The sequence below is a fragment of the Onychostruthus taczanowskii genome, unplaced genomic scaffold, assembly GCF_017590055.1.
Source record: "Onychostruthus taczanowskii isolate IOZ18803 unplaced genomic scaffold, ASM1759005v1 scaffold41, whole genome shotgun sequence".
Lineage (NCBI taxonomy): Eukaryota > Metazoa > Chordata > Aves > Passeriformes > Passeridae > Onychostruthus > Onychostruthus taczanowskii.
The window spans coordinates 5,848,744-5,874,384 of NW_024501571.1; the positions used below are offsets into that span (position 1 = coordinate 5,848,744).

Genomic DNA, 25,641 nt, shown 5'->3' on the forward strand with positions numbered 1-25,641 from the left:
GAATAAATGCCTAGAGTCCTGCCTAATCTGCACCCTAGATTTAGGTAGGACAAGTCCCCGTGCATCACTTTTCTACCCAAGAGTGATGGAGCATGTACAGCTTAGAGGGCATTTGCTTGTCCTAAGTAGGTGTTAACACTTGTAGAGTTAATAGAATGGTTTGAAAAACACCTTCCACTAGACCAGGGTGCTCCAAGCCCCCTTCAACTTAGCTTTGAACACTTCCAGGCACAAAGCATCCACAGTCTCTCTTTTATGAGAATTTTTATTTATGAGGCACAGGAATACATGTGAGGCAGCACAGGGTGGCACATGGTAACCCTGAGGGCCTGAGAGCATGATTTCTGACATAAGAAAGAACCAGATCACATCTGTATTTCAACAAGATATTTTATTGGTCCAGCATCTGCAAAATATACAAATTTCTGAAAGGCATACCCTGTTTTTAAGCTGGCACAGCTTTAGATCAGGCAATTATTCCAGACGTATATACAGAACAGTTAACATACCACAAATCAGAAAAAAAGGAATCCCAAATAACTACACCCTTCTCTCCAAGCTTTGCAGTATACATTAAATAAATAAAGAGTGCTTTGCTATTAAAAAAAAAAAAATTAAAAAAAATAAATTCAAGTATCACAAAGGAAAACCAGAGAAGAAAAAAAAAATTGGGGGAAGAAATCATTGGTGTGGTTTGACATGTCCTCTCTGCCAATTTGCCTTGGCTCTGTTAACCAAAATGATGGCCAGCAAGTTTTTTAGGGCAGTTGTGATGGCACAGGGTTGACACCATCACACCAACCCCTCCAGCAAAAGAGGAACCCAAGTGAGTGGTTTTCCCAGTGCTGGAAAAAACCACCACCTTCAAATTTCAGGTTTACATCGACCTACTGAGACATCTATTATTACTAAAGGACGAAAGTTTAGGGCCATTTTGGTTTTTTTTTTTTTCCTTTTTTATATATATATATATTTATATATTTACACACACAAATACACACCAAAACATCCGCGCAATTACACGTGTACAGGTTTGATCTCGGGGGCAGCCAGACGTCATGTTTGTATTCGCTGGCTTATCTTTTTGCAGCAGCAGCAGCAGGAGAGAGATAAAAACTCCCCGCGAAGGAGGAAGTCGAAAAGAGCCAAGTGAGCTGCCTCCCCAAAACATTCATTTATCTGAAAGGCAGAGAAACCGAAAGCGCAGCTGCCGCCCAGGGCGCAAAGGGAGAAGTCGGCTTTTAATGAGGATATTAAAACAGAAATCAAGCAGAGGGCAGGGGGGGAGTGCTCTTTGTTTTATCTGTACAGGAATATGATACACATATGCACAAGCTCACCAGGCAGGGCACTGCCAGGACTGTCACCCCCGTGGCACACGGGCTGAGCGTGGCCCCGGAGCCCTCCCGCCGTCGGTGCCGCTCCGAGCGCGAGGCCGGAGCGCGAGGCACTGTGGTTCACCTTTTCCCAAAGGGAAAAAAAAAACAGACCAAACCCACCCCCAAAACGTGTGCACGCTCACAGAAAAATCGTTTCTCCACCAAAGCTCTCTGATTCCGTCTCTGGGGATGGTATTCCCTGCACAGGAAAGCCATGGGAAGGATGAATCCAAAGGGTTGCCCACCCCTAGTTCCCCAGCCTAGTGCTGCAGGAGGGGTGGCTACCTTCACCTCCTGCCTCCAGCAAAAAAAAACATGAGATGGGCATGGAGAAGATGCTACACATAGATGGGGAAAAAAAAAACCAACCCAAAACCCTAAAAAAAAAAAAAATTCCAAAATCCACAGACTTTTGCACAAAGCAATAGTGGTTAATTGCCATTTTTAACTGCTGTCTCCCAGCCCAGGACAGGCTGCCAACAAGGGATCTTATGGATCAAAGCACTAGGAGTGCTTTGATGGAGTCAGTCAGGTCCTCACCCCATTCCCCCTACCACCTCAAACACTGTAACTACTATTATTTTGTAGTCCCAGCTTTCCAGCATGCAAAATACAATTAAAAACAAACAGAAAAAGTTGCCTGTATTCAGGCTTCCCCTGTTAAGGGGCACAACTAGGAAAAAAATAAAGTAGTTATGCTTCTGCCACAAATAAAGTGCAAAAACCAAGCAGTTTCTAAGTATACACATATACACACACAAGTGCGTGCATGTACATATAAAATTAAAAAAAAAACACAGACAAAACTGTCCCTTCTTCTGGCTCTTTGCAGTCAGACAGGGACTCCTGCAACCCAGCCAGACCTCTGGCCACCACCATGAGACCTGTGTGTCTACAAAATGCATCTAAGCCTGGGGATTCAAACTCCTCCCAATACCTCCACTTCCATCTAAAAAAAGAAGAAAGGGGAGATGAAGTACCAGCACAGCACCTCAAACAGTGCCTAGCCTTCCCAAAATTCAACCCATGCCTGAACTCAGACCATCCCTGGGTGCTCCCCAAGATGAAAGCATCACCCAAGCCCCTGCTGGCATGGTTCCTCATGCACTGAAGGAATCTTTCAACCAGTTTCAGCAGCAGATCTACAAATTCTCTGCAAACCCCTTTAAGGTATGTTGATTAAAAAAAAAAAAAAAAGTGAAAGAATGGGTTGGTTTTTTTTATTAAACCCAGCAGTTCTTGCAGTGAAGGAGTTCACACAGCTGCTTTCCTGGTGCTCACAGATCTGCATGAGCCAGGCTGGGATGTGTGACCAGCTGTAGTGTGGGTGAGGGACTGCAGCACAGCATGTTAGGGGCTTGTTCAAAAGTAATCAACAACATTAATAATTAAAAAAATAATGCAAAACCCCTTTACCCACCCCCTTCCCCCTATTTCTCTACTAACCCCGCACCATCCACATATATACACACCCCACCCAGGCATGGGTGGGTACCAATCATCTATACAGAAGATCAAAAACCACTGAAAGAGAAGAAAATTAAAACTCCTGTGCACTACAGAAGCACTTTACAGCTCGCTACGACCTAACAGGATGCTGGAGAGGAGAGCAAACGCTGCAGCCTGGAGCGCTGGTGGTGACCCCGGGAGGGAGCTGGGCTCCTCCTCGGCTCTCCTGCATCCCTCCCCGCTCAGCAGCGCGGGGTTTGGCGGGTGAGCGGGCAGCGGGAGCGGAGCCAGCCCCGCCCGGGTTGGCAGCAAGCTTCGGGAATGGCGATGGGATGAGAAGCTGGCGGCGCCGGCGGCCTCACAACGGTGCCCACGGAGTCACGACGGCTTCTGGGAGTTGTTCATGTTCTGGAAGGAGAGGGGGAGGAGAGGTGTTGGGGTCAGGTTCCGGCCCAGCAGCACCTTCTAGGAGCACGTGAACAAGGGGACAAAGCCACGCACGGGTCACCACAAAGCACCCACCAGAGAGGAGAGGACACTGCCCACCCGAGGGGAGAGGCAGTGACTGACTCACTCCTCAAGCATTGCCTGGCTTTAATTACAGGGTTAGAATTTAGATATCCCTAAAAACTGAGCTGAACCCCTCCTGGTGCTGTGGAGTCAGGGACAGAATGAAGACTCCATTCTTCAGAAGGCAATTTAATGAAGATACAGGGTCTTTTATAGTGTGACTTGCTAAGGTGAGACTTGATCGGTCTCAAAGTAAAAACCTCTCACACTATTGGTGAACTATGAATAACACACTCTGGAGAAGCATATCCATAAACAACGGTTACAGGAGGAGAGATAATAACTTTTAATTATTTTCTCTAAGTTTCCCAGGCTCAGCCTGGCAGAAATTATCTCAGTTCTTTCTTGGACTGAACTGAGAATCTCCACACCCTCCCACTCCACCCTGTCTGCACTTCTGAAGCTGCTCTTTGGTCAAGACAAGGTGACAGGGGACCACATTCAAGCAGCCCAATTAAATACCTCTCTTGCTCCCCTTGAGGGTGGGCAGTGTCCCCCCTGCCTGCCAAGGACAAGGTCATTGTTTGCCCACCCTTGGCAATGCCAAGAACAGGCAGCTCCTGCTGACCGTGCCCACCCACCACCAGTGCTAGAGCAGCAGCACAACTCCCCTGGTGACACCCCATGAGGTCTCATGGGCCCAAGAGATGCTCCAGACACAGCCCTGGTACAGAATGATGACAACAGGTACCCACCAGCACATGGTGAGGACCACAAAACCAGAGACAACCAGCTACACACAAGCAGCACCAGCCCCCAGGAGAGTTCTGCTCCAGGAAAAGCCCAGGGGACCACAAGGACATTGCCCAACTCACAGAACTACATGAAACAAGGGAGGGGGAAAAAGGACTAGGAAACAGCTAGGAAGGATTTTTTTGTTTGGTTTTTGGCAGTTTTTGTTTGTTTTTGTTTGCTTGTTGGTTGGTTTTCTTGGGTTTTTTAATGTTTTTACTACCTAAGCTGCTTCTTACAAGCACCATGAATCCCAGCCATGCTACAAGGCAGAGCAGGCTGAGCTGTTCTCTCTGTTGTCTAAGGAGACAGGAGGAGGGTCAGGAAAAGCCACATGCACCACAGCCATTTACCTTGGAAATATTAGCAAAGAGAAAACTTTGAGAAAGTGACAAACGGGTCTTCTTTTTAAGCATGAAAAGTGAAGGGAAGAAGAAGGGAGGGGGGAAATCAGGTGACTGTTCAAAAGTGCACTTTGGATCACAAAGCAAGCAAAAGGAAAAGAAATCATCATGCCAGGGAGTCCCACAACCCCCAGTCAGCTCCATCCCACAGCCAGGAGGACTCTGAGGTACTCAGCCACGTCCCCAGCCCACCCAGGTGTCCCCTGGATGGGGGTCAAGACCCCAACAGTGAGAGAGAAGCTTCCACTACCAACCCCGGCCCATGATGCCAGTTGTGACAGAGGCACCTTCCACATCCCCAGCCCCTTACTGGTGGTGACAGTGAAGGAGCAAACTAGTGTGCAAGACAGCAGCCTCCCAGAGCTAACAGCAGGGTGAATGCCACCAAGCCTTGGGTTTGGCATGTCCTCATGGGTCCCACAAAGGCAGACTTTAAGTCCCACTTAAAGCAGCTGGAGATTTTAATCTTGCTGCTACCAGCCTACTCCTGGCATGGGTAACCACCACTGCCTGCTCCAGCAAAATCTGACATGTCCATCCATCTCCCAAACTCAACACCGAGTGTGTTTCCAGTGTCCCAGCCAGCAACAAGGCATGCAGTGCCTTTTGTAACAATACAGGTGTGAAAAGAGTGGAGGGAAGGATGGACAAAAACTAAAATGCTTTCAGAGCAGCCCAAGAGGATCAGGTTTCATCAGGGGCTTTCGTGGCCATGAGCAGCAGGGGGAGGATCACAGGCATGCAGGCCATGCTGAGCAACTCAGCCTCTACACTCAGCGATCTCACCTAACCCATCCACCAGCAAAGCCAAGTGCAACAGTCCTAACTTCCCTTTTCTCAAAAACGTTTACTCTAAAAGGGGAAGAAATATGAGATTCAACAGCTACTACAGGCAAGCAGGGCTGAGCTCTGGCCTGGCCATGGTAGAGCAGATCCCTCCATCCTCAGCCCACAGAACAACGCAAGCCAGGAATGCTCACAGGTTGATTTCAATTGACCCTCAGGAAGCAAAACACTCCCTGGACACTACCCAGTATCAGCTCTGCCCCAAAGTCTTCCCAGTCTTTGAGAAGGCCTCTGAGCACATAATGGCTGCTCTCAACTCTACGTAGTATTAATTAAGTCCAAAGGCTTCAAATTTATCCAGGAGCTATCCTGTTCCTGTTACCTGGGGATATAACAGCCCCAAGCCAAAACTGCCAGAGCCTTGACTGTTCATAATTAGTGCATCAAATGCTCAAGATGCTTTGCTTTCTTAGAAAGCTAGAGAAGGACAATTTCCATTCACTCTGCCCACAACACCTAGGCTGACTGTTTCCAAAATCCAAGTTTGCAGAACCGCAGATGGCTGGCCCCAGGATCATCCAGCTCCAGAAAACACATGCCTGAGAAGGTCAGAAGCTTCTCAGGTACCTCTCTGGTGCCATCACTCACAGACACAACTCGGAGCCCTCAGGAAGGAAAGAGCACCCAGGTCTCTCACCTACAGCACAACATGCTATCACAGAGGGGACAACTCCAGGAAACCCCAACAGCATTGCCTACAGGCATCATCATCAGAGTGAAAGTCATAATTTGCTTAATGTCACAACAAAATTGGGACATTCCATCCAGCTAGGATACAAACCAGCACCCACAGTCTCCTCTTTATCTTTCCTAAAACAAATGCCCCCCAAACCAGCAAAATATTCACTCCAAGAAATCCACAACAACAGAACAACCCAGCGGGATGGGATGGCAAGAGACATAGAAAAAAGGATTGGAAGGGAGAATAAGAGGCAAGAAGGTACTTACAGGCATGCCTTCCCTAGTAAAGGCTGCAGAGAGACAGAGAGAACAGAGAGAGGTGTCAGTAACTCCGTGCCACACCGGGCAGAGGACAGTGGACAGCAGCAAGGGGACTGGGCAGCCAGAGCTGGCAAAAGGTTTTGTGTGAGGCTCAGCCAGCCCAAGCAGAGCCCTGGGAGCTGACACAGACCCAGCTGTCCTGGGAGGCTCATGCAAAGCAGCAACCAAGCTGAGCAGTGGTGGAGCATGGAGCCATTCCTAATCTGCCTGGGATCTGGGCAAGGAGGGGGACATCACACCAACACAGACAGCAGGGAGAGGGGCTGGGCAAGACAGCGAGATCCAATAGGCAGCTGGTGGGAAGGGCAGCATGGCAAAGGCTCCTATGGATTAATATAGGACTCCTTAGTGAGCTTAGGAGAAGTGTTTGTGCCTGGGAAAGTGAGCAGCAAGCAAGGCCTCTCGTCCTACATCCCTTCATGGGTGGGTGACAGAGGAGAGGGCACATGATCACCATGGCAGCTACTCACAGGGATTCACCCAGGTTCACCACACCAAGAGCCTTCTGCTCAATTTTGGTCCATTTTGCCTACAGCTCCAGGACAAAGGAGACCCTTCCAGCCAAAGAGGAGTCTTGGCAGCAGCTCCTCCTTCAGAGAAGCACAAGAGCATTTGATTCACTACCATGCCCAGGTCTACAACAGAGCCAAGAGCACCCAGAGGGAAAGCATGAGCCCTTTGTTCCTGCTCACTCCAGGGAGGAGACCCCCATCAGGAGGTTGATGCTGGATGGTGAAGGCACTAAATTAATGCAGCCTAGAGCTTGGTGGAAGTTGATGAAGCTCTCAAAACCCAAGAGAGGATCAACAGTGACCCAAGGCAGGGAGGGACAGCAGCCGTGGGAGGAAGATGCATCTCAGACAGCAGCACAGGTTACGACAAGTGCAAGCAGCTCCTCAGCTTCAGGAGTGACAGGAGGACAACAAACAATAAAACAACAAGAACAACGACAAAAAAAAAAAAAAGAAAAAAAAAAAAAAAAAAAAAAAAAAAAAGGAAAAAAAAAAAAAAAAAAAAAAGAAGAGTTCAACTAACTTGTCCCGGCATCTGCGTGGGCACTTCCTGAGGAACACAGCCTGGCAGGGCAGAAGAAACAGCCACATGCTCCTCAAAGCTGTTGATGCGAGGTTTTTTGGTGGGCTCTGGGCTTGCTAGAGGGGTAACGCTATTACGTCTCATGAGCGGGTTAGGTCCCTTCTTTGCTTCCTAAATTAAAGTGAGACAAAGAAAATAAAAGTAAATATAAAAAAAATAAAGCCAAATAAAGAAAAAGGAAGAAGGCGACAGTTATAAAGGAAAAAAAAAAAAAAAAAAAAAAAAAAGAAGCCAAACGCTTTGGTTTCCTTTTTTTGTCTTAAAGTGGCCTCTGCTTTTCCCCACTGTCCATGAGCAAAGGATGCATTGAACGCCTCTGGGCACAAAAAAAAAAAAAAAAACCAAACAAAAACAACCAAAAAACCCTGATGCAAAATGCTTAAGAGCACAGAAGGGGAAGGAAGGAAAAAAAATGGCTCTGCCCTCAGACATGAGACAGATTTTCTCCTCATCTGAGTCTCAGCTGACAAAAAAAAAAAAAAAAAGTAAATACAGGTAGCTGAACACACCCAGCAGCAATCAAGCCATGACTCTGCAGGACACAGAGGTGCCCATCAGTCTCCTCCTCGAAGCTGGTCCCTCCACCCAGAGAGAGGAGCAAGAAGAGGGAAGATGAGCCAGCCCAGGCTGATCAGGAAGATTTGGGACATGGGAGCAGAGCAGCCAGCGAGGGTCAGCACCACGCCAAGCTCCAACTGAAGCGAGGAGGGATGGAGGCAAAGCTGAGCAGGGGCACCCAAGTCTCAGCCTGTCCTAGCCAAGGCCTTGCTGCCATCCCCAGAGAGGGTGGCAGAGCAGGGCATCAGTGGCCCCGTGCAGGGGAAGGACTGGCTTCCCCCTACAGCTGCAGGGAGGGACAGGCAGCTCAGCTGCTGCCACCTGGCAGGGGAAACAAAGGAAATGAGATGTGGGCCAAAATGGGACAGCCCCAACTGTTCAGCATCACTTTGGGCTCCACCACTAAGCACAAGTTGGAAATGTCCCAGCACCCTGGGACATGGGTGCTGCCAGGGTCCCTGTGGCTCACTGTGGGTGGCTGCCCAGCCCTGACACCGAGCTGGCATCCTCCTGTTCTGGCCTCTGAGCTCCAGTGGAGCTCTTGGCAGACAGATTCCTGTAGGGTTGGGTCTCCTCCACAGAGCATCCCCAGCCCAGCACTGCCGCCTCCCACCCTCCAGAATGACAGACAGCTACAGGCATCCCAGGAAAAAGATCCTCAGAGGCAGATGGAGGGCCAAGCATGGAGCCCAGGCTCTGCCAGCCAACTGGGAGACCTGGGAGAAGTCACCTTCTCCATCCACAGCTCCACTCCCTGCTCAGGTGAGCACATGACCGTGCAGGTGAAAGTCAGAGACCAGGGAGGAGTTTTCCCTGGGCAAACATACTGGGAAGCAGGAACATGCAACAGTCCTTTTCCCTTGGAAAACCCTCAACTGGCCATGACTTTGCAGAGCAAGAACACATCTGATGCTCCCAGTCTTCCAGCAGCACTTTCAAGCATCCAGCTGTGCCATCTCCCCATGCCCACCCCAGGCATGATTTGGCAGTTCCCACTGCCAGGTGACCACAGGGGACAGGAGGGGGACACCAAAGGACAGCTCCAGGAAAAGCAACACTCACCTCTGGCCGGTCTCTGTGGGTGTTGACTGCTTCAATGTTCAGTGAGATGGATTCTACCCGGCAGCCTGCAGGAAGGAGCACAAAGAGACAGATCAGCAAGCCCAGCAGGCACAGGATGTTCCCAAGCGCCCCACCACAGATCCCTGCTTTTCTCCCTGACAGCCTGGATTCAGGAGGAGGCACAAGCCAACCCCCCTGGCATGTTTAGGAAGGTCTCACTCACCATAGGCCACCGGGGTCAGCTTCAACACTGTGTGCAGGGGACATTTTAGGTAGGGCATTTCATCTGCAGAGACAGCAAAGCAGGAGGGTTATCCCACCTCCTTCTCCACAGGCAGGCTCAGACACCTTCATCCCACACCAAAGAGGTGCACACTCCAGGGTGGGAACACCCCAGAGCTGTACCCATCATCCCTCCTCCAGCAGGGCCAATCCTCTTCCCAGAGCCAGGGAGCTCACCTGCACTCTTGTCCAGGAAGTAGGCCAGGAGACAGCGCATGACAGCCTGGTGGCAGATGACAAGGACGTTCTCTTGCCTCTCCAGCTCCATGATGACTGGCTCCAGGCGCTGCACCAGGTCTTGGTAGGACTGGGAGAGAAGGGAAGGGAGATGAGGCATGGAATCAGTGCAACGAGCTGCCCGAAAAAACAGTCCTTGTCTTGGTACACCTCCTGATTTCATGCCTCTCAGTAAACCAACAAACTGCTAAAACAAATAAATCCTCATCCCCAGGCTACTCTGGAACTCCTAATTCCTCTGTCAGAGAAGGAGCCATTCACATCTCAGTGAATCACAGCTCAGACCTGGAGAATTAATTAAGGTAAGCAACAAGGGCTTTGAAGATAGAGCCTCTCCATCACATTGATATTTGATTTGGTACAGGATTTCAAAGTTCTGAGAAGTCTGGAGCAAACTGAGAAACCCCAGGGTTTTGAATGGCCTCATAAAAACCATGACAGGCAGTCAGAAGGAGCCCCAGACACCCAGAGTTTGTGTCTGATATCCCCACATATTCTTCTATTAGATACAGGGTCACGAGGATGTCTCCAAAGATTTTCCTGAAATGTCTATGGGCATGACTTTCAATTTGGGGATAATTAGCTCAATTCACAGCCTTAAGTATCATCCAGAACTGATGTCAATTCCCACCTCATTGTATCACACCCTGAAAGCAGACTGCCAGGAACAGAGATATTACCATCAACCCTTTGGGAATGATACTGAGAACAAGGTGAAATTTGCTTTTTTTGGAAATGAAAGAAAATTAGGGCAGCACTAAACCGTGAGCAGATATTAAGATGGAGGTTGGACTAGAAACATCCAGAGACCTTTCCATGCTAATTTGCTATAAATTCAGTGGGACTGTTTGTTAAATGACATATTTCTTAGTGAGATCTTCATATGCCAAGATTTCACAAGAGCTCAAGGTAGAGGTAAACACGAGCCCTGCTCTCTTAATTCTAGTTTCTTGGAGCTCCCACTGCTCCTCTGCTCAAGAGTAGAAGACAGAATGAGGGGAAAAAAGGCCACATTTAAAGTAAAAGTCCTGCAGACTTTGCAGGAGGTGTCTCTGCAGACCTACCTCCCCAGAAGGATAACGGTAGTAATATTTATCCTGGTCACGCAGAGCAAATTCCTCTGGATGTTGCTCCCTGATTTCTTCATAGGTCATTTCTTCACACACACCCTGCCAGGGCAGGACAAGCACGAAGTTACTGGACATGCTCAAGTCAAACAGCATCAGCACAGCCACCAGGCAAAACCTCACTTTCTCTTGTCAAGTAACAGCCAGGCCCATCCAGCTGTTGTGGCTGCACAGATACTCACAGCATCGATTTCATTGAGTGCCTTCCACTGCTCATAGGGCAGCTGGAGAGCTTCTGCTGTTTGGATTGTCCTCTTTAGCTGGCTGGTCCAAATTTTGAGGTCCTTCAGGTTCTGCTCTTCCACGAATTTGTTCAGTGCCACTGCAAACTGTGGGACATAGAAAAAAGAAGTTGATTCCTGGTCCACAGCTTCCCAGTTGGCCTTCTTCCCTACTTCCCAGTAAGTGTCACCTTCCACAGGCAGAAAGATGTGCCTCCTACCCTGATGGGAAGGGCAGCCCATTCACTGATCCCCAAAAGCTACAGATGGACCCTCAGCAGCCCAGCTATCATCAAACATGCATTTGTGATAGATGAGTAATGCAATGATTGACTCTCACAATTAACAGACAAATATCGTGTATAGAGGTTAAGAAAAGTGTTATAGATTTATAGTTGTTTTACCCCCTTACGTGGTTATCAAGGGACATCTAGGAGGGCTGGCTTGTCACTATGGTGACATCTGACCTCCAGGCAGAATTTGAGGAAGAGATCTCTACCACTGGACAGCAAAGAAAGGGTTGATGGACAGAACTTTGGGAGGGGTTAGAGGGTTAAAAAGGGAAAATCTCCATTGTGAGGGGGAGAGAGCAGATGGCAGGGAAAAATCCTTTGCTCCTGGTGCCATAACCTTTTTCTCTATTCAGTCTTCTATTGTATTTTTGATAAGGTTTATTAACCTTTATAAACTGTGAAAAGTGAGTAACCATTCCTCACACATTTAGCCCAAGGCACAGCATCTACTACAGCCACAGGGGGACATTTTCCTTCTCCCTCACCTTCTTGCCCCTGTTGGAGAGGCCAGAGTCGCCTCCAATCCTCCCCTTGAGGTTGAACTCGCTCTCCCCGTGCCGGCAGAGGTAAATGGTGCGGGGCTGGACGTGGATGTTCATCAGGTAATACACAATCCTGCTCTGGATGTGGTCCTGAACCCTGTTGACCAGGAACCGCCGGCCGACATCGATGACTTTGATGAGAGAAAGTTCCCTGGGGACAGAGAAAGACGTCATTCTCCAAAGCAGCCCTTTGAGTTATCCCTGTCCAAGTAATCACCCAGCTCAAAGGATTTCCTGCAGGCTATTTTCAGCGGGGAGCCAACAGGTACTGGGGATTCATGGAGAGCTGAATAGCATCAGTGTGATCACCACCCCTCCCCTTGCAGCAGTAAAGAGGATTAAACAGGACTAGCAGGGAACATGCTCCTCCCCAGGACGGGGATCAGCAGGACTGGGACAATCCACACAGGGCACACACAAGTGTTTGTGAGCAGTGGAGAGGTTGGGAGGGTGCCTGCAGAGTCAGGCAGGACAGCAAAGCTCTTCCAAGGCACACAGCCACCAAGGCAGAAGCCACAGGGCTTGCTCAATCCTGTTGTTTGAGCCAAGCAGTCCCTTCCTTTAACTGGGACAATGAAAAAAAGCACATCAACCACTCCAACTCAAGTGCTTTCCCAAAGCCTTTGTATTTAGACCTGCAGAACAAGATTGAAAACAGCTCATCTGAGCCCAGAAGAGCCTGGGAAGGCATCAGTGCCCATTTCCCTGGCATAGGGCCTGGGGAAACCAGCTTTTCCTATGAAAGGCCTAAATTCAAGGTGAGGCCTGGCCATAAATCATTCCAGCACAGTCAGGCATTTGAAGACAAAGTGAAATACAGCTCCACCCTTCACTGCTCTTCTCTGGGGAGAGGGCAGGTGCTCAAGGCAGCTCAGAAGTCAAGGTCTTTTACCTGTCATAGTCATCAGGGTCGAGGGGCTGGTAGCTGGCCTGGTAACAATTGATCCTCTTCATGAAATCCTCCATGGCATCAGTGGAATTACAGTCCCGGTAATCTGGGCTGGACAATTTGACTTCCTGCAAGAGAAAAAAAAAAAACAAACATGCCACAAGGAGAGGTTAGGAAGCTTTCCAAGCCAGACAATGCTAATCTGGAATTTCAAAGTCCTGCCAAGATCCAGTGATTAGCTGAAAGGAAGTGATGAGTACTTTATTGTCATCACTCACCACAGGGCAGAAAAGAAGCCAATAAGACCCAAAACCAAGCATCAGGTGGGAGAATTTGGTATCAACCATTGCCTGATTAGTACAGACAGTCCACTCCCACTCTCCCAGAAGCTGGGCTAGCACTTCACCACCCAACAGCAGGAAAATGGAGCTTCCTAATGGCTAAAAAAACCCCATCAGGTTCAAATTCAAGCTGAGAGAGGGAAGTGCATGAACTTGGACAAGATGCTTATCCCAGCTCAGCGGCAGGACAGTAGGATGGCAACGTTCAACCCCTTTCTGTGCATTATTTGCTGCAAGCTGTTGGACTGAAAGACGCTAGAAACAGGCAGTGTGAATATCCACAACCCTCACAGACTAAGTCCTGCCTGAACTAATCTAACAGGCTGTTCTTCCTAAAGATTTGGGTTTGAACAGCAGCATTACACATTGGCTTCACAAGCACTCCTGAAACCAACAGGATAACACAGTGGATCAATACATGTGGCAGCATCCCAGGCCTGGGGTGCATTTTCCACACTGATCCCAGCACTAAGAGCATCATTCATCTGTAGGTCCCTGAGAAGCAAAATCCCATGCTCAGCTAGGAGCTGATTTTCTCACCCTTCAAGCATTAGTTTCCAAATAAAGGGATTAAAATCCTCAAAAAAAAAAAAAAATCCAGCTTGAGGGGAAAAAAAAAAAGTAGCAAGCTGAGCATTTTTGTTGTAGAAAAGGCTGTATGCAACCTCCCAAAAAGTTGGTCACTGGAGTAACAGCTCCCAGGAGGAGCAAAAGACACTCTTCAGCCCCTGGCTGGCAGCACAATTTGCCTCCAGTGAAGCCCTGTTGGCTGTCACCAACCACCTTTTTATCTTCCATGTGCCTCAGCAGACTTTCCAGGATAATCTGCTCCATTATCTTCCCAAACACTGATGTGAGACTGCACCTGTAGTCCCCCAGTTCTGTCAGGGTTTTGTTTTTCCCAACACAATTCCTGGCTGCTCAGACAATCTCTGCATTCGTCCCAGGCTGCCTGTCCTTGCCTCCATCCTCTCTCTGTAGGCTTCCTTTCAGTGCTTTGAGTTTGTCCAGGAGCTCCTTGTTCATCCTGGCATTTTTGATGGCTGCTCCTTTGCTGGGAATTCATCACAGCTGAACTTGGAGAAGACTATCCTTGAACACGAACCAGTTTTCTTGGGCCCCTCTTCTCTCCTGGGTTTTTTATCCCACAGTGCTCCAGGCCAAAATCTGCTCTCCTGACATCTCACTTCACAGCTACTGCAGCACAGGCTGCCCTGAAGCTTCACATTCCTCACCAGCCCCTCCTTGTTGGTGACAAGAAGGTGCAACACAGAGAAAACAAGGAGAGGTGCTGTCACTTGGAGAAAGAAGTCACCAACACATTCCAGGAACCTCTTAGACTGGCTGTGCTGTCCCTCCAGCAGATACCAGGGTGGTTGAAGCCCATCTTGAAGACCAGGGCTTGTGAAGGTGATGCCATTCCTACCTCTCTATGGAGGGAAAGCAAAAGCAAGACACTTCCACCAGTTCCACACTTACCATAACATTGGTGGCAACTACGTTGGGATCATTGCAGACAGATTCAATGAAGAACACCTGTGAAGCAAAGCAAAGCTCAGCTGAAAGCCACCAACGAGGTTTGTAACATTCAGCCAGCTCCTTGCCCAACCCAGCCTCCTCCCTGCTTGACCAGAGAGCTCTCTCCCTCTGCCCCACTCCCATCCTTTCCTTCCCCATGGCTCGGTACAGTGAATGAAGGAAGAGTTTCATGTTTTTAATCAAAGCCAGTGGTGAAATCTCCCTCACACAGGAGGGAGGATAACATATCATGAGGATAACACATGAGTGAAAGAAGATACACCAAGTCTACACTACAGTGGGCTTCACAATGCAGGCATCAGCCTCATGGCACTGACCTTGAACCCGTTCTCTTTGGCAAAGTTTAGGATCATCCCTCTCCTCTCCCGCGTGGTATTGGTGGCATCAAAAACCTTTAAAAGCAAAAGATCTCAATTAGCACCACAAGGGCCTGGTTTCCCAGAGAGCCCCTCCTCAGAGAAGGGGCTGCAGAGGACCTTTGGGGTCAGCACAGCTGCCAAACCCCAGAGCACATCTGGGAGCTCACCGCAATCTGCCCGGCCTCCTCCGTCAGGTACAGCTTCACATCCCTCAGGGCAGCCATGGCACATTGCCTGCAAAAGAGGGGACAGACGTGTGGCCCTGGTGTCCTCTGGGCGTGGTGGTCACCCTGAAGTCACCAATCCTGTACAGATTCAGTTCTGAGCTCTCAGAATCCTCCTTGAGCAGGCAGGGGAAATTCAGAGCCCAGCTTCTCTGTTCATCACCCCCAAACTGGGTAACTCTGCTCCCAGCCAAAGGCTTCACCACCATGTGGGGTCAGGGTGCCCACACTCACCTCCTGACTTTCATGGCTTCCTCGTTGTCAGGACGGAAGAAGTCGTAGGAGCTGTAATGCTTCACGGCCTCGCGGCGATACTCCCCAACATTGAAAACTAGGGGGGAAAAGGGAAAAACAAGCCATCAAAATGAGGTACATGACTCAGTTGTGTACCTTCTGCAGTTAAAGCAAGCTGGGGCCACACAATTACATCCTCAGGGCACATCCCTTGTCTTCAAAGTGAAGGAGAACCTGGGCTGCTGCAGGATATGAAAACACAGACATTTATATTTGGCCTGTGGGATCTTGGAAACATTCCCCACTACCTCCCCATCTCCCAAAGCACGGATCTAGAGGAATTCCTGAGGATCAGACCTCCTGCTTTCCCCTGGCAGCCAGTGCAAACCTTACCTTTTGTGGGGACACCGATCCAGTTGAGGTAGCGAGTCAGCTTCTTGGAGATGTAGGTCTTGCCACGGGCTGGGAGGCCAACCATGACTATCACAGTGGGGGAATTGGCAAGCTGAGGCCCACAGGCTGCAAGGAAAAAGAACAGGAGCTGTTAATTCTCCAGCTCGTCCTGCATTGACCCAACAAGGCACTTGTTTTTATCTGGACTCCTTCCAAGTCCTTCAGCAGCTGGAGGAAACATGAAAGCCACAGCACGAACATCCTGATGGGTGCAAAGTAGGCAAGGAGCCAGCAGCTGGCCCAGGCTCTCTCTGTGCCTCAGTTTCCTCATTTGCAACCAAAATAAAAAAATAATTTAAAAAAAAATTAACATCAAGGCAAGCACAACTTCACATTCCAATGGCTTGGCAATTCCATGAAAAGCTCAAGGATAGCCAAGGACTTTGGACCAGTCCCTGCAGCAGTGTCTGTGCTGAAATACCAGGTCTGGTCCAGATTTTCACTCACAGAGAGCATCTCCCAAAATCTTTGACTAAATTTCTAGCTGCCACACAACCAGCTAACCAGATTTTCTGAATATAAACAAGGCAAGAGAACCACAGAACTAGCAGCATTTAAAAGCAGGTATCCAAGTGATTTATCCCTTTTTTCCTCACAAACACAAACTGGGCTGTTGGGTTTGGCTTTTTTTTTTTTGTTTGTTTGTTTGTTGTGGTGAAGAGGGTCCATGTCAAACAGCTGGAAAGGAAACCCAGAGGCAGCATTTGCAGGACAGATGGGACCCTGCAGGGGATTTCTCACCCACTCCTCCATCCACCCGGTGAGCACAGAGACCTCATAGGAAAGGAATGCAGGGAGTGAGTGGCTGGTGGCAGAGCCATAAAACCCAGCTTAATTACGGCCTGGGTGGAGAGCTCTGCCTGCCTGTCACAGCTGCCTGGAGGTGGGACCAGGAGATGCCAGGGGCTCCCTAGGATGGACACAGGGCTGGGGGAAGGTTTTTGTCAGCCTGGATCAGGAAAGTACAAACTGAGAGGTACCCACAGAACATGTAAAGCACCTTCCCCATCTGAGAAAATAAATAAATCCAGCAACTGGAGAAACCAAATTAAGACCACAAGGAAGATTTATGGCACTGGTACCCAGATGGCAGAGAAGAGCCACCCATTATCTTCCTAAGTTTCTCACCAAAGCAAACTCAGCAGGCAAGAGATTAAAAACTACCTAAAATGTAGCAGCTTTTCTTTTTTTTGTTTCATTCCTGAGGCTGGAGCTGCCCTCACTCACTCCCTCTGTGCCACCTGCCCAGTGCTGAATTTCAAAACCCCAGGGCAGCTCCCAGAGATTTTGGCAGCAAGTGCCAATTTTCTGTGCTGGGGCACAAGGGAGCTGTGCAACATACCAAGAAATATGCTTCCCCCTGCCCAACAATCTCACATCCTTATCCAAGCTATGGGTGCAAGTCTCTTTCATACAAAACCCACACACTTATTAGATAAAGGGAGGAGGAAAGAATAACACCTGAATAAGGAAACTCTTCCTTTCCCTACCTGCCAGTGGACAAAGTATCTCAAAGAGCAGAGCCAAGGGGATTTGGGGCCATTAAATAGCACTCCAAGAGTGAAGGGACAATGCTGGGTACTGTTCATGTCCCTGTGGCTCCAGACAGCTGTGACAGCTCCAGGGCTGGCACTGTGTAGGCACACACGTGTCACCTCCAAAGGCTGCTGCAAGAGTTAAATACCCCTAATTCAGGATTTTTGCTGCCCTTGCACAATGGAACAGAACCCGAGAAGCACCTCCCAAAACACCCATGGCATCAGTGAGCAACTTTTCATCAGGAATCTGAGCCCAGACCAAAAGTCTCCGGGAAACTTTGCATCAGGGATGAAACAGAACCCAGTGTTTTGCTCCCAGTCTTCCACAAAGCCCTCATTCATCCTTTCTTTTCACCACTGCTGGGAAGCTATCAGGGATTTCAATACATATTCATTACTCCTTATCGACATCTAGCCAGGTAAGTCAAGGGCAGGGATGACTTTCAGGCTCAGTCAGAGGGTATTTAAGAGGAGCTTATCACTTTTGCTATTTGCCAGAAAGTCAGTTTCACCAGTGGGTAAAATAAAGAGAAGAAAAAAGAAAGAACGACCAAAAAAACACCCAGCCCAAAAGGGAAGGAAATTTGCTTCTATAAGAAGTCGGATAAAACAGCCACCTCCCCACTTCAGGCAGTTTCACTGTCTCCTCCTAAGTATTCCCCAAACCCTCCCACGAGCCCAGACAGCACGTTCTGTTAGTCCTATTCCCCTTTTCCCAGCTCCTTCCCGCTGCAATTCCAGCGCCTCCACTGACGCTGTGACCGCCAGTGCTGCGAGCCGCGGCGGAACGCGCACATCCCCGACCCGTGCTCCGCACCCACCGAGCCGGAGGGACGGGAAAAAGCAGCGACAGGCCGGAGAGAGGCAACGACAGCCCCTTCCCTGCCCGAGCATCCCCCTCCCCTCGCCCGGCTCTGCCCAGCCAGCGCCTTCGACGGCTCGACTTTCCCAGCCCCTACGTGAGAGACGTGCGGCGTGACAGCAATTTAATGGATCGCCGTCAAAAGGGCAGCTGAAGGGATCCCTGCAGCCTCGCCTGGACCAGCGGTCACACAATCGGACTGGTTATTTCGCACCCGGGCAGCGTCCTTGCAGAGGATGCTCGCAGGGATGCGCCCGCTCCCTCCAGGCATCACGCTGGAAGTGGTCCCCGTTATCCCTCCCTCCCTTCCCACCCAGCTTTGCAGCCCTCGCCTTTTGTTGCCGCTGAGGAATTAATAGCGCCTCGCGTTTAAAATACCTCGAGTTAAAAAAGAGTTAGCTAAAAAAAGCCTAAAACCCCCCTTCTCACATTGCACAGCGTGGCTTGCTCCCACCCCAAGAAAATGTAATTACAAGCCACGTTATGTTATTAATAAGCCCCTCGGTGCCTTAATATATCAAATATGTTTGTTTTTTCCTCTACCAAAAAGGAGCTCTCTGAGAAGCCAGGCGAACGAAGTGGCAAAAAACCACTGCATGCACAGGGGATTTCTTTCAGAGGAGCCAGTCCTTGAGGAAAACCCAGCCACAGAGACACACGTGCAAAGCATTAAGCCGGGAGACGTTTTACACCACTGTAAGCAAAGCCCCTTGGCTACCCAGATGTGCAGCCTGTTGCTGAAATCCATTTCCTCGGCAGCTCCCGCTGCAGGGCTGCCCTTGCCAGGCACAGGCTGCACATCCCAACATCTGCTCCAGGGTGCCTGACCCACAGCCACGGGCAACAGCATCTGGCAAGTTCATAGAATACCTATTTTTTAAAATATTATTATTATCTACCAGGGGAAACTTTCCAGCCAAGGTAAATAAACATCGGAAGCGACTTTAAACGCCCGATGAAGGCAAGCATCGGAAAGACTGATTCACCCGAGCCACTTCCACCCCTCGCCAGGCTGCGAGTGCCACCCCCTCCATCCCGGCTCCGCACATTCCTGGGAGGCTCATTTAGAGTTGGGAGTCGCACAACGGGCAGGCTGTCAGCGTAGCTGGTGGGTGACTTAAAGATGCTGCTTTCTGAGCTTTCGGATTGGATCACGATTCAAGATTTGGTTTATAGTAACACCGGGACGACCCAAATATTTTTCTATTCCGAGCTTCAGAGGCAAGGGGAAACCACTGCAGAAGTTCCAGCACTAATTTCTGCTTTCCCCTCCACCTGCCTCCTCATCCCCTCAGGGTTAAACAGTAAACTGCAAACGGCTGGTGTCTCGTTGGGTTTTTTTTTTTTTCCCTAAATACATCCCCCTAATCCTCCCTCCCCCGCCCAAAAAAAAAAAAACCAAACTATTTTTAACGCACTAATTGAACAGGATTTGGAGCAACCTGGTCTAGTGGAAGGTGTCCTGCCACATGGCAGGAGGGTTGTGGAACGAGATTATCTTTACGGTCCCTTCCAACCCAAACCATTCATGCTTGTGCCATTAATAAATCCCGGGGCCAGCCGCCTGACACCGTGAAAATCCCAGCTGAGCTGGCACCCCGGCTGCGAGGCGAACAACCCGCTCCCTTCCCTTTTAATCCCAGGGCTGGCAGCGGAGAGTGGAAATGGGGCCACGCGTGTGCCGGCACCTCCCCGCATCCTGCGGGGCCATGTGACAGCCGGCTGCACCTTCCTGCCCTGCCGGGACTGAGTCACGGGATGGCAGCGCCGGGATGCGGGCACCGCCGGGATGCAGGGGCACGCCGGGGACAAGGGATGCTGCGGGGATGCTGCAAAGAGCCCCGCCGCGGGGCGTAGAGAAAGAGAGCTCCCCATCCATCCCACCCCATCCCTCCATGCCGATCCCCATCCCTCCGGGATGCTGCCGTGCCCGTACTCACAGCGGCGAGGCAGCGCCGGGCGGTTGTCATTGGGAAGCCAAATCTTCTGGATGCGGCTTTGCGTCAGCTCCATGGGCATTTTTAAAACAAAGGTCTTTTTGCGCTCCGCGTCCACCTTGATGCGTTTGAGGGAGGGAGGAGGAGAAATAAAAAAGGGGAGGGGGAAGGAGGTGGGGGAAATATACGATAAAAAGATAAAATAAAAAGGGTTTTTGTTGCAGTCGGTGGTTTGGGCGAGCGGCTGCGGCGCTTTCGGATGCTGCTGCGAGCCTCGTGAAGGTTTTACGGCAGGAGGGGGAGGAGGAGGAGGAGGAGGAAGAGGAGGGCCGGGTTTGCAGGGCACAAAGCCGGGCAGGAATGGCCCCAGCGCAGCCGCTGCGCGCTGAGAGGGAGCGAGGGCGAGCCCCGCTGCGAACCGCGATGGAAAGCGGGGTGGAAAAAAAAAAAACCCCAGATATTAAAAAAAAAAAAAATTAAAAACTATCTTCCCTTTTAAATTGGAAAAAAATATAACAAGAGAAGAAAGGCAGGAGAATCTCCACGCGAGGCAGCCGGGGAAGGAGTGGTGCTACAGTCCGGGCTGCTGCTCTGGCCGGCTCCGCTCACGATGTGCCGGCAGCTGCCGCGCCGCCTATTTCTATCCGCACAGGCCGGGACCGCCTCCGGGGCGGGGCGGGCCGGGCCGGGGCTCCGGAGCCGCGGAGGAGGAGGAGAAGGAGGAGGATGGGAAGGAGGAGGGTGATGAGGAGGATGATGAAGGCGGGGATGCCGGCGCGGCCCCTGCTGCCCCCTGCCGGCCGCCCCCCGCACTGCAGCGCGGACAAAGGACGCGCTTTGTTCCGCGGGGGGAAGGCGACACCGACCCCTCCCCCACAGCGGGAGTTTGGGGTGCGCAGGGGACCCCCGGAGTGAAATATGTGTGGTTAAATAAATGTTCTATTTCATTCCTCGCGTCTTTTCTGTCAACGAGGGGAAATGATGTAAAATGATGTAAAATGATGGAAATTTAATTCATATTTTTTTTAAAAAGGAAAATCAGAACTCGACAATAAATGACTTTTTAAAAATACTTTAAAAATAAAAAATGAGTAAAAGATGTACAGAGAAAAAATATTTTAAAAATTAATAAAATACTAATATTAAAAATTAATTAAGAAATAAAATAGGGAATAGAGGCGAAAATAAGAGGGGGGAAAGGAAATAAACTAAAAAAATATTGGGAATAAAGTGGAAAAAAAATTTAAAAAATTAACTCGAGACAAATAAAATAAAAACAATTTTTAAAAATAAAAATAGATAAGAAAAAACAAAAAAAAAGAGAGAGAGAAAGGAACCCTAAGTAGAACAGCGGTGGGATGGGGGGGCTCCGCCGGCGCGCCCCTTGCGCCCCTCACTCCGCGTCAGCGGGCTCGGGCCGGGGGGTCCCGGGGTCCCGGGGGCCCGGGGGATGCCGGCGCTGCGCTCCTGCACGTCGCTCACGTCGCACATGCGGTGCCGAGCCGCCTCCCCCGGAGGGGATGCCCGGGATGCGGCGGCTCCGCCTCCGCCCGCGGCCACCGCGGCTGCTCCGCCCCGCTCCGCGCCCGGGCGGGGCCGGGAGGCGGCGGAGCCTCCCCGCGTCCCTCCGCCGGCAGCGGCTCGGGGGCGGCTGGAGCGGCCGCGGTGCCGGGGATGCTCCGCGGGGAGCCCCTGCTCTCAAACGGGCGCATAATGCTGGTTTTTAATCAATATTTTTAAAATTTAATATTATTTTAGTGTAATTATCTCGTTTCGCTATTTATTATTTAATGTTTTCATTAAATTATTTTGTTGTTTTCATTAATTTTTTTTCATTTTACTGATAATTTATTTGTTCTTAATTTTCATGTTCATATACAATCAATATCATCATAATCATCATCACCATAATTATTATTATTTTATTTGCATTCTTTTATCACTTTATTAAACGTCTTAATCCACTCACCAGGTTCCTGCAAGTTATGTTTCCACTCTAAATTAGGCTGCAAACTGCACCCCAGCAATGCTGACACCCCCACACAGCTTCTGTTTGCAGCACGGAGGGGTTGGGACCACCCTGAAAATTCCTCTGACGACGCCCAAATCCCAAACACGCAGGTGCTCAAACCCCCTCGTCCCCCTGCACTGATGGGGATGATCCCGCCTCGCATGGAGGGGTTTCTTTGGAATGATTCTGGGAATTTGCTACAGCAGGGAAATGTGGGAATGTGTCACGGGTGGGAAGAGCTGTAGAGGTGGGAGCATCTGCTTTGATGGTGTTTAATACAGCAAATTTTGCTTCAGAATTTAAAGCCTGATAAGGAGCATCTTGGATACCTAAAATGTTCAATAATCTTTTTTTACTTAGGGCATTTTCCTCCTCTGGAAGCAAAGGCTTGTATTTTCATAACTCATTTAGAAGGGAGATATTTCTGGCTAATTCCTTACATGGAGCCAAGATGAAGTAAAAAGTGCACAATCTTTCCCTCTCCTACACAGGGAAAAAATATTCACAGGGAAAAAGAAAAAAAAAATTAAAAAGAAATTTTAAGAAAAGCTACTATGAGGGAGCTGGAAAAGAACCAAAGATTTGGGATGTGGGAAGGAGGATGGGAGAGAGCTGTGAGTGCTCCAGTTGGCAAGGATGGGATAGGAGTCAGGCACAACAGCCCTCCCTGGACCACTCTGCACAAAATCCCCAAATCCTTTTCACATGTAGGGCAACAGAAAGTCGGTTCCCAGCTAGAGCATGAGTCAGAAGGAGGACAAAAATTCACATGATTTCACAGGACAAGGAATTCGGGCATCATCCCCCTTCCCCCAGCAGCTCTCTCCCCTCTCCGTGGCTCTTTCCCACCTCACAAATCACCACCCCCACGACATGAAAAGGAGCCCGAAAGCGAAACCCTGCCTGAATTAAAATCACAGTCGCTTCAAATTAGATCCACCTAGTAACTCTTGGCTTAGAAACTCCTAAATAACTGGAGCGGAAAGCTTCAACTCCTAAATAAGTGGCCTGGATTTCAAAGGCACCAGCACCCAGCTGCTCCGAGGGAGGTCAGCTGGAAGAAGCACTTCTATTTTTAAGGCACTTGCACCCCGGGGAGAGGGCAGGGAGCAGGATGGCACTAGGTGCACTCAGAGGATTATTTTTCCCCCTCCCAAATCGTGCTATGCAAAATCCCAGCTTCCTAAAAATAGCACCTGGACTGGTAAATAAAATATTGCTCGCAGCTGCTGTGATAAGAAGCCCACAGGCGTGCTTAGCTCAGCGATTTTTCAGGAAATCAAGTCACTGATGCAGCCTGAACGCTGTCAGGAAGATGTGTCAGCTCCTTGGGAGCCAGCAAAGGCACAGGGTGACATGGGACAGCCAGTGTTCCTCACTGTGGGACAGAGGGTGGAGGGAGGAATCAACCAGCCAGTGCAGACTGGAGGTGCTGCCATACCTACCCCAGTCAGATATTTAATAAAAGATATTTAATGAATGGCAGATATTTAATAAATGAGAAGGGACAGGGGTATAAATGTAATGCCAGGGTTTGAAATGTGAAAGTCCCGGTGGTAGATGGGAAAAAAATTTGACCTTGAGCATCCAAAGGATGAGTGCAGCAGGTCCAGAGAGGTGGGAGAGGGAAGTACAAAAAGGGAAAGTCTGGGAGAGAAGGGGGAAAACCCCATTTCTATGAGAATGGGATACCCACCTCTTATGGGGTTTACAGTCTTCAAACTTCTCTGAAACACCAAAACTAAAACCTCTCAATTCCCTCTTTCGCTCCACTGCTGCTCCAACATCTAACTCACCTAGCAACCCATCCTGAACAGTGGCATTAGGCTCTGGATGCATCCCAAAATAACAGCTCCAGACTTCATTCTCCATCCCCTTTGGAAGAACCTACTGGTCACCAGCCAGCCTTTCCTCACATCCCCCCTCCCAGCATCAAAATGCCAGCACCAACTCTGACTAAGCCATGATTCACTCTCCTCTTTTAATGTCTTTTTTGTTTTTTTAATTATTTATTTATTTGATTCCCTCTAAAGGAAACTTGGAAGGGAAGGACCAGTCACGTTCTTGCCTACATTCAGTGCAACACGCATCCTCTGCTTTCGGGGGGTGCAGGGGGGGAGATGCCTGGTGGGATCCGAGTCACACATCCAGGAATTCTTTGCATGGCTAGAATTTGGAGGGGGTGGCTGGGAGCTGTGTGTACATCTCCGTGTAGCTGCAGCCACACATTGTGCTCCATTCATGTCGGGGCAGCTTCATCTGCAGCGCTTTCCAGCGTGGCCTTGGTTTACCAGCCTGGAATGTGGGCACAGAGTTCAGAATCACAGCAGGGTTTGGGTTTAAAGGGATTTTTCAAGATCATCCAATCCTGCCCCCTGCTATGTGCAGAGACACTTTCCGCTATTCCAGGTTGCTCCAAGCCCTGTCCAACCTGGCCTTGGACATTTCCAGGGATGGGGCAGCCACAGCTTCTCTGGGCACCCTGTGCCAGGGCCTCGCCACACCCACACAAAAGAATTTCTCCCTAACATCCCATCTAAATCTACTCTCATCCAGTTTAAAGCCGTTCCAAAATGCTCCATACTCTGGAGGGTGGTTGTAAAAGTCAGTCAGCAGCTGCCCAGACTCTTATTAATGCATTAATGACATTTTCTTGCAACTGAAAAATGTATTCATCTGGGCTGACCAAGGGGAATTTATATGGTTTTCAGGGGGAAAAAACCCCAAACAAACAACAAAACAAACAAAACAACAACAACAAAAAAAATCGCTATACTTTGCACTTACAAAAATAATTTTAAATAGTGGGATACTGGAGAAACCAAGAAAATTGTCTGCAACATTTTTTCGGGGAATTAGATGCTTTCAGAAAGGTCAGGAAAGAAATCAAGTGGTTGACCGACCCCTCCCCTTGCCCGCTGGATGCTGCGTAGTTTTCACCGCTGATGGCGCTTTCTTTGGAAGGACTTGAAAAAAAAGCTGCTACGGGCCAGTCTCGTGGCGGGGAGGGTGATAAACAACTGATTTTTATCAGGCTGATAAAAATGTTTGGATTTGGAGAGGCAGCTGGAGTTCACGGTCCTTTGCGCCTGCAGTTTTCAATTGCCTCCCTCGCCCCTCGCAGGTATTTCAGTTACAGGAATAAATAAACAAGGAGCGAAGTGTGAATTGTACCTGTGTGACCTCTCCCTCTCCCTCATCCCGCCCAGCTCCTGATGCCCGGGAGGGAACACCAAGAGCTCCTGCATCTGTCCCTGTAATGGATCGGGGCATTTCTGCCATGGAAAAGAGTTTTTAATTTCCCCTCCTCTAAACAAGTTGCGTTTTACTTCCTCATTTCTCTCCTCTCACCCCCCCTGTTCTTGCAGTCTCACACTGCTGTTCTTCCTCCTGCCGCAAAGGGGAACAGAAACCAAGCCAAACAATCTCTTCACGATATTGTTTGCAGGGATATT

The 25,641-nt window shown here is 49.5% G+C and overlaps 1 protein-coding gene across 5 annotated transcripts; it reads right to left on the reverse strand.

Annotated features, from left to right (window-relative positions):
- Positions 1 to 372: 372 nt before the first annotated feature.
- On the reverse strand, positions 373 to 20,850 carry PFKFB3 (6-phosphofructo-2-kinase/fructose-2,6-biphosphatase 3). 5 transcript variants are annotated; one of them, XM_041413364.1, is made up of 17 exons: positions 20,179 to 20,850; positions 15,779 to 15,904; positions 15,386 to 15,482; positions 15,095 to 15,161; positions 14,886 to 14,960; positions 14,509 to 14,565; positions 12,692 to 12,816; positions 11,743 to 11,950; positions 10,926 to 11,072; positions 10,681 to 10,785; positions 9,557 to 9,686; positions 9,321 to 9,383; positions 9,098 to 9,162; positions 7,418 to 7,588; positions 6,329 to 6,351; positions 4,484 to 4,531; positions 373 to 3,236 (listed from the first exon to the last, which is right to left on the reverse strand). In XM_041413364.1, the coding sequence occupies exons 1-17, from the start codon at positions 20,255 to 20,257 to the stop codon at positions 3,230 to 3,232; spliced, it is 1,593 nt and encodes a 530-aa protein (XP_041269298.1). In that variant the 5' UTR covers positions 20,258 to 20,850; the 3' UTR covers positions 373 to 3,229. The 5 variants fall into 5 exon arrangements, with proteins under 5 accessions (XP_041269298.1, XP_041269297.1, XP_041269301.1 ...); XM_041413363.1 differs by having other exon boundaries at positions 4,484 to 4,534; positions 20,179 to 20,849; XM_041413367.1 differs by lacking the exon at positions 4,484 to 4,531 and having other exon boundaries at positions 20,179 to 20,848.
- Between the last annotated feature and the right edge of the window lie 4,791 nt (positions 20,851 to 25,641).